This window comes from Gekko japonicus, unplaced genomic scaffold (genome assembly GCF_001447785.1).
Source record: "Gekko japonicus isolate JY-2015 unplaced genomic scaffold, Gekko_japonicus_V1.1 scaffold4948, whole genome shotgun sequence".
In the NCBI taxonomy this organism is placed as follows: domain Eukaryota; kingdom Metazoa; phylum Chordata; class Lepidosauria; order Squamata; family Gekkonidae; genus Gekko; species Gekko japonicus.
The window spans coordinates 3,927-11,096 of record NW_015167203.1 but is presented as its reverse complement, the minus strand read 5'-3'; the positions used below and the strand labels follow the sequence as shown (position 1 = coordinate 11,096).

General features: G+C 46.6%; 1 protein-coding gene across 1 annotated transcript in view; it reads left to right on the top strand.

Annotated features, from left to right (window-relative positions):
* The window catches only part of LOC107112089 (zinc finger protein 420-like), a gene marked incomplete at its 5' end in the record, with an annotated part of 48,056 nt that extends 47,406 nt beyond the window's left edge, over positions 1-650 (top strand). The window contains one exon of the mRNA XM_015413161.1: positions 15-650. Within this exon, the coding sequence (XP_015268647.1) occupies positions 15-650 (636 nt within the window). The remainder of the gene's footprint in view (positions 1-14) is intronic.
* Positions 651-7,170: the final 6,520 nt, after the last annotated feature.

Below are 7,170 nucleotides of genomic sequence, written 5' to 3'. Positions count from 1 at the left end.
CTAAATGCTTGGAGTGTGGAAAGAGCTTCAATCGCAGATCAGAGCTTTTGAGGCATCAAAGAATCCACACAGCAGGGAAAGCGTATATCTGCTCACCCTGTGGCAAGAGCTTCTCACATAAAGCAAACCTCATTCAGCACCAAAGAATTCATTCAGATGAGAAGCCACTGATCTGCTCAGGGAGTGGAAAGAGTTTCTCTGATGAAAATAAGAATAATGCACATTTCCTAAAACATAATAGAAAGAAGGCATATAAATGCGTTCAGTGTGGAAAGAACTTCAGTCACAATTCCAATCTTCACCGTCATCAAAGGATCCACACAGGAGAGAAACCTTTTGAATGCTCACGATGTGGAAAGAAATTCAGTCAGAGTGGCCATCTTCAGAAACATCTAAGAACCCACATGGTTGAGAGACCTTTTGAGTGCTCAGAGTGTGGAAACAGCTTCAAGTGGAATAGTGCCCTTCAGCGGCATCGAAGAACCCACACAGGCAAGAAACCTTTTGAGTGCTCAAAATGTGGAAAGAGCTTTCAGTGGAGCAGTGACCGTCGACGGCATCAAAGAACCCACATGAGGAGGAACAGCATCGCTGCTAGACCTCTGACAAGAGCTCCTTTCATATTTCATACATTAACTGCAACTGTATAGTCCACACAAAAACCATAAAAACTCTCAGAAAGAAATCTTCCTGTAGCCTTAGAAATGAACAAAAAAAATTGAACTGGGGAAGAAACGGTATAAATCAGGGGCTGCCAAACTTGCTTAACATAAGAGCCAGATTGAATAAATGTCAGATGTTTTGAGAGCCACAAGACATGAACAAATATGACACACACATTTTACCCACATGAAAAATATACAAATTGGCTTTTTATTAACATTAAATGAAACTGCCAAACAAAACCAAAAGGGGTGAAAACAGATATTGATACTGATGTTTATTTGTCCAATGATATTTATTTGTTTGCTAATGATATTTTTCTAAGGGGGGTGATGGAAAGAAAGAATGAAAGAGGTGGAAAGAAAGAGAGCAAGAGAAACAAAGAAAGGAAATAGATGGGGAGGGGGATGGAAGGAAGAGAGAGAGAGAGGAAAGGAGAAAGACAGAAGAAGAGAAAGAAAAGTGGGGGTGTCTTTGAGAACTCATTCAATGTTTCTCTGTTCAAGCCTACCCAGGGAGGGGAACACTGGCTGGGGAAGGGAAAACCAATTGGGGAGGCATGCCTCCCCTTTGCTTCCCCAGCTGCCCTGCTGGGAGCCACACAATATGTGTGAAAGAGCCACATGCGGCTCTGGAGCCGCAGTTAGGCCACTATTAGCCAAATTGCTCTGATTTCTTCTCATTTATTGGAGAATATGAGTTATTTATAAGTAGCAATTGGCATAAGGGAGCAATCACCTTTATATACAGAGGTCCCACTTCTCCAGAGTACCAGTAACAGACACGCAGGCTGCAGTTAAAATGAATGTCTTTTACTGTAGTTTTCAGCACATTCAAACAATTCCCGAACACACACACAATTATACAGAGCTAGGAAAGTTAGAGAGATTGAGATAGCACATTCGCATTAGCAAGAGATTCGTTGGTTTGGCGATACTTTACCTGATCCTGAAGAGATGAAGTCTTCCAAATGGAAAATTAGGGGGAAACTAGAAAAATGGGGATTATGCTAGAAAAAGGGGAGCGTGCAGACTGAACCAGCAGAGAGAGACTGGCTGCGCAGTCCAAGAGTCTTGAGGTAAGCTGAATAGCAAGGTAGCCACAAGTTCAAGAGGCAGAGAGTATAGAGGTCATTGAGGGGGGCAGAGAGAGTGTGCGTTTCCGCGTGTCACCTTTTATAAGGTGACCTTAGGAGGAGGGCTTAGCATGTCCCTTCCCTTGAGGTGACATAGGGGGGAGGTCTTTGCTGGACACCTCCCTTGAGACAGTCCCTCTGTGGTCTGTTCCAAGAAGTCATGTATACAGTGGAGGAAGGGGGACTAGGTTGGGCAATATTGAACGTTAATTAATCTGGTAACAGAGACACTTGGATGGGACATTGAGTCATCGTTTAGCATTGATTGTCCTCTTTGCCTGGAGGCTGCAGGAACCGGTTTCTTCCAGGTGGACAGGCGAGCCAATCCTTTTGTTAAGGGATTGTGGAAGATGTTGCTTTGTGTTTGCTTTGCAGCAACAAAGATGTTGGGAGGGGGGAGGAAACATGTCAGCTTTCTAAAACAGAGTCATTTAATGGCGTTGTGACTCCATTGTTTAACCAGCCATGGCAAGCTGGCTACTTGTGTAGTGCTTGTGGTGTGTATAGGAAAGTCTTTGGAACAGGGCAACCTCTTGGAACCATGGGCCCATCATCTCAGGCATCTGCTGGTTCGTGTGTCTGGCATCTCACTCTGGTTCCCTGGCATCATAGTTCTTTTACACCTCGGTGCACAGTTCTTAGTTCAGAAGAGAGCAAAAAAGCTCATTGCTGGCTAACACCACTCCTAGTATAAATGCTCATAGATTTCAAAGGGAAGAAAGCAAAAATGTGGTCTGAGGGTGAAAGGAGATTGAGGACCAGATCTGTCCTCTGTAAACATTGGGGAATCCATACAGGGGAGAAACCTCAGGCTTGAATGTGTGGCAATGGTGTGAGGAAGAGATCAGACCTTCATGTTCCTTAGATAATCCACACAAGGGTGAAACTTTCCTATGATTTATTCTGAGGAGGCCCTTCTGTGATTCCCTAGGTGTCGAGGGCTTAGGCTGCTGTGAGGTTTTCAAGGTTTCACCAGTGAGATTAATTCAGATTCAAAGGAAAACTCAGTAAATTCAGAGTGTCCCCAAACAATATCCAGCATCCTAGAACTGGGTTGGTATCCTTGGAGTTTGGAAATGAATGTTTTGAAATAAGAATCCCCCTTGATTCTCACAGTGCCAGGAGGGAGAAATAAACTTCTCTGTGTTTTGTTTGGGTTTTTTTTACCGGCTGGTGACTAGGAAATGTTGTCTGGGAGGGCGGGATAGAAATTTGAAGAATAAATAAATAAAATTATAATCCATTGTAAGGGTCTAATGTCTTTTTAAACACTGTCTGTAAGATTTTAGGGGGGAAATCCTCTTGCTTGAGCCAAGCACCTTCCACGTTTTCTAATCCCCATGTGTTCAAGAGCCCAGAGTGTTAAGAACATAAGAGACGCCAATGTTGGATCAGGCCAAAGGCCCATCCCGTCCAACACTCTGTGTCACACAGTGGCCAGAAATACCAGGTGCCATCAGGAGGTCCAGCAGTGGGGCCAGGACATTAGAAGCCCTCCCACTGTTGACCCCCCCCCCAAGCAACAAGAAGACAGACCATCCCTTGCCCCAGACCCCCTATCTATGCCTTGTGGCTAATATCCACCGATGGACCTCTGCTCCATATGCCTATCTAATTCCCTTTTGAAGCCGTCCATGCTTGTAGCCACCACCGCTTCCTGTGGCAGTGAATTCCAAGTGTTAATCACTCTTTGGGTGAAGAAGTACTTCCTTTTATCCGTTCTAACCCGACCGCTCAGCAATTTCATGAAGTGCCCACGAGTTCTTGTATTGTGAGAGTGGGAGAAAAGTATCTCTTTCTCTATCTGTTCTTTCCCATGCATAATCTTATAAACCTCGATCATGTTGATCGTGTTGGCATACAGCTGGGAGGATCTTGGCCAGTCAAAACAAACTTTACAGGATTGCCATGAAGAATAAATAGTGTGCCTCTGGGGTGAGACCCTCCTTGCAAGGCATGTTTATTGGATTGTTAAGTATGGTAATCTCTGGACTTTGCTGCTATATGGGAGGTCTTGGATTGGTTGTTTCTCTGATATTAACTTTTTTGGTTGGTCTGGGGATACCAAAGTTAAGGTTTTGGTTGCTTTGAGAAGAAAGTGTACAAAGCTCACATTTCGAGTTGGCATCCCCGCGTGTCCTCAGCAGCGGCCTTTAGCTTCATTCAGCCTACCTGGAAGTGGAAACAGGCAGGCAAAGTGAGGCGAGGAGAAAAGTATGATGGGGCAGGAAAGAACAAAGGAAAGGAAGAAGAAGAAGAGGAGGAGGAGGATATTGGATTTAAGGCTCAGTGAGGGAGATAACCTGACAGTCACCATCTTCCCATGGTCTGAGTGGGCCCTGAAGCCTCCACAGGTCAGGGCTGTTGAGCAGAACTGTGGACGAGAGAATAAAAGTTTCCTCAGGACTGGCTGTCAAGGCTGACCCTGCCTTGGTGCAGTAACACATTTATTCATTTATTTCGTATCCCGCCCTACCCCACAGGCAGGCTCCAGCGGCTCACGACACTTAAATATGATAATTTAAAACATTAAAACGATATAATAAAAGATTAAAACTGAAATCCATACATAAATCATGAGATGGCGATAATACAGTAAAAGTGTTCTCAGAAAGTTTTGACCCTGGTATATATACTGATTTTTAGCAAGTGGCAAAAATTCCCACCTCTCAATACATAAAAGTACCTGTGAGTAGCACAGGTGAATAGAATAGGTAGGGATGTGATCTAATACCTCAACCAAATGTCTGGTGGAACAGTTCTGCTTCACATGCCCTGTGGAAAGACTAAATCTTGTAGGGCCCTGATCTCAATTGGGAGACTGTTCCACCAGGCCGGAGCCAGACTCCAAAAGGCTCTGGCTCTGGTTGAGGATAAGCAGACATCCCTTGGACCGGGGATCACCAGTAGATGTTGATCTGAAGAACGCAGAGCTCTTCAGGCGACGTAGCGGGAGAGACATTTCTGCAGATATGATGGCCCCAGACCGCACAGGGCTTTAAGGTTAATACCAGAACCTTGAACTTGACCTGGTACTCAACTGGAAGCCAATGCAGCTGACAGAGCACAGGCTGTGAATGTGCTCATCCTGAGATCCCAGTAAGGACATGTGCAGCTGTATTTTGAACCAGCTGGAGTCTCTGGGATAGCCCTGCGTAGAGCAAGTTACAGTAGTCCAGCCCAGGGGTGACTATTCCATGGATCACTGTGGGTAAGTCACGGGGGGAGAGATAGGGGGCCGATTGCCTGACCTGCCGAAAATGGTGAAAGGCTGATCCGGCAATGGTCGTGACCTGGGCCTCCATTGAAAGTGAGGCATCCATGGTCACACCCAGACTCCTCACCATCGACACTTGGGCTAACAGCACCCAGTCAAGGGTGGGGAGTCGGATACCCAGTTCCATCCCCCCGCGGCTCAGGCACAGGACCTCTGTCTTAGATGGATTTAATTTCAGTTGACTTGATTCAGCCAATCAGCCACGGCCTCCAGTGCCCTAGCCAGAACCTCTGAGGTGGTATCTGAGTGGCCGTCCATCAACAGATATAGCTGGGTGTCATCAGCGTACTGGTGACAACCCAGCCCAGACCTCCAGACCAGCTGGGTGAGAGGGCACATGTAGATGTTAAATAACATAGGAGAGAGAATCACTCCCTGGGGGATGCCACATGCCAGTTGGTAAGATGGTGAAACCCTCTCCCCAAGTGCCACTCTTTGTCCCTGACCTTGGAGAAAAGAGATAAGCCATTACAAGGGAGTATCTTGTATTCCCACGTCAGCAAGGCAGTGGGTCAAAAGGTCGTAATCAACAATGTCAAGCGCTGCTAAGTCAAGTAATAACAGCAGTGCTGACTCACCTTGATTCAGGTATCTCCAGCGATCATCCATGAGGACAACCAGTGCTGTCTCTGTCCCATAGCAAGGACAGAGGAGAGACTAAAATGAATGCAGGAATGAGCCAAGAAGAGATGAAGACTTCTTCAATTGTACGACACTATAAGGCGGGCCATCAACTGTTGTTGGGGTATTCAAGATGAAAGAAAGAAGTGCTCACCTCCTGGAATAGACACCAATAGAGGGAGACAGACGAATCTTCCCGAGGACGGAATTCCAGAGTTTTGGACTCTCTCGGGTCGCCACCCATGTTGACATTTTTTTGGGGGGAGGTGTATTTCAAGATACTTTGTTTTCCATTACTGCATTTGTCTCCAGCCCTTCCTCCAAATAGCTCAGACATGGATCTCCTGTCTACATTTTATCCGGGCAACAACCACCTTGTGAGGCAGGTGAGGCTGAGGTCACCCAGGCAGCTTTTGTGGCAGAGGAGGTTTGAATCCTGGATGCAGTTGTCCAAGGGGTAAAGGGGAGCTAGCTGAAGTTGAATCCATCCAAGACGGACGGAGGTCATGTGCTGGGAAAGACTGAGATGGTAGCTGGAGGGTCACTCCCGAGACTCGATGGTGTCCAGTTGTCACCGGTAGACTTTGCAAAGAGCCTCGGGGTGTGGTTGGATTCTGCGCTAACATTGGATAAACAAGTGCCCTTGGTAGCGCGGTCAGCGTTTTTTCACCTGTGCCGCCCCCCCCCCCAACTGCCTCCATATTTGTCTGGGTTGCCACATTGATCCATGCAACAGTCACCTCCAGATTGGACTACTGCAATTCGCTCTACGTAGGGCTACCCTTGAAAACGCTTTGGAGACTGCAGATGGTCCAGAATGCAGCTGCCAGGTTGTTGACCGGAACATCATGGTCAACTCATATTACTCCAGTACTGCGGTAGCTGCACTGGCTACCAGGTAGTGTCCAGATCCAATTCAAGGTGTTGGTGTTTACCTTTAAAGCGCTTAGCAGACTAGGACCCTCATTCTTATGAGCCCGCCTCCCCTGTTACAACTTCCCACACTCCTTTTGGTCATCATCTAGGGGCCTCTCGCAGGTGCCTGGCCCCAGGATGGCTCGGTTAGCTGTCACCAGGGGAAGGGCCTTCTCAGTTGTGGCCCCTACCCTGTGGAATGCACTCTCCGATGACACCCGTGGCCCACGGGTCTTGTCTAGCTTCCTCAGGGCACGCAAAGCCGAATTGTTTAGGTTGGCCTTTTGGAGGGTAACCACATGTTTGGGATGTTTTAATGGGGGTATGGTGATAGCCACCTATTTTACTGTTAACTGTTAATATTTTATATTTGTTATTTGTTTTTGTTGTTTTTATCTTATTAGTCATAAGGTAAGTCGCCACAAGATCCTTTGGGTGACCGGTGACTAAAAAAATCTAATATATACAGAAAGAATGCCCGGTGAAAAGAACGGGCATGTTAAATTGTGTTTCTTTATTTAAAGGGGGGGGGGGGGAGGACTCACAAAGAAGAGAGCGA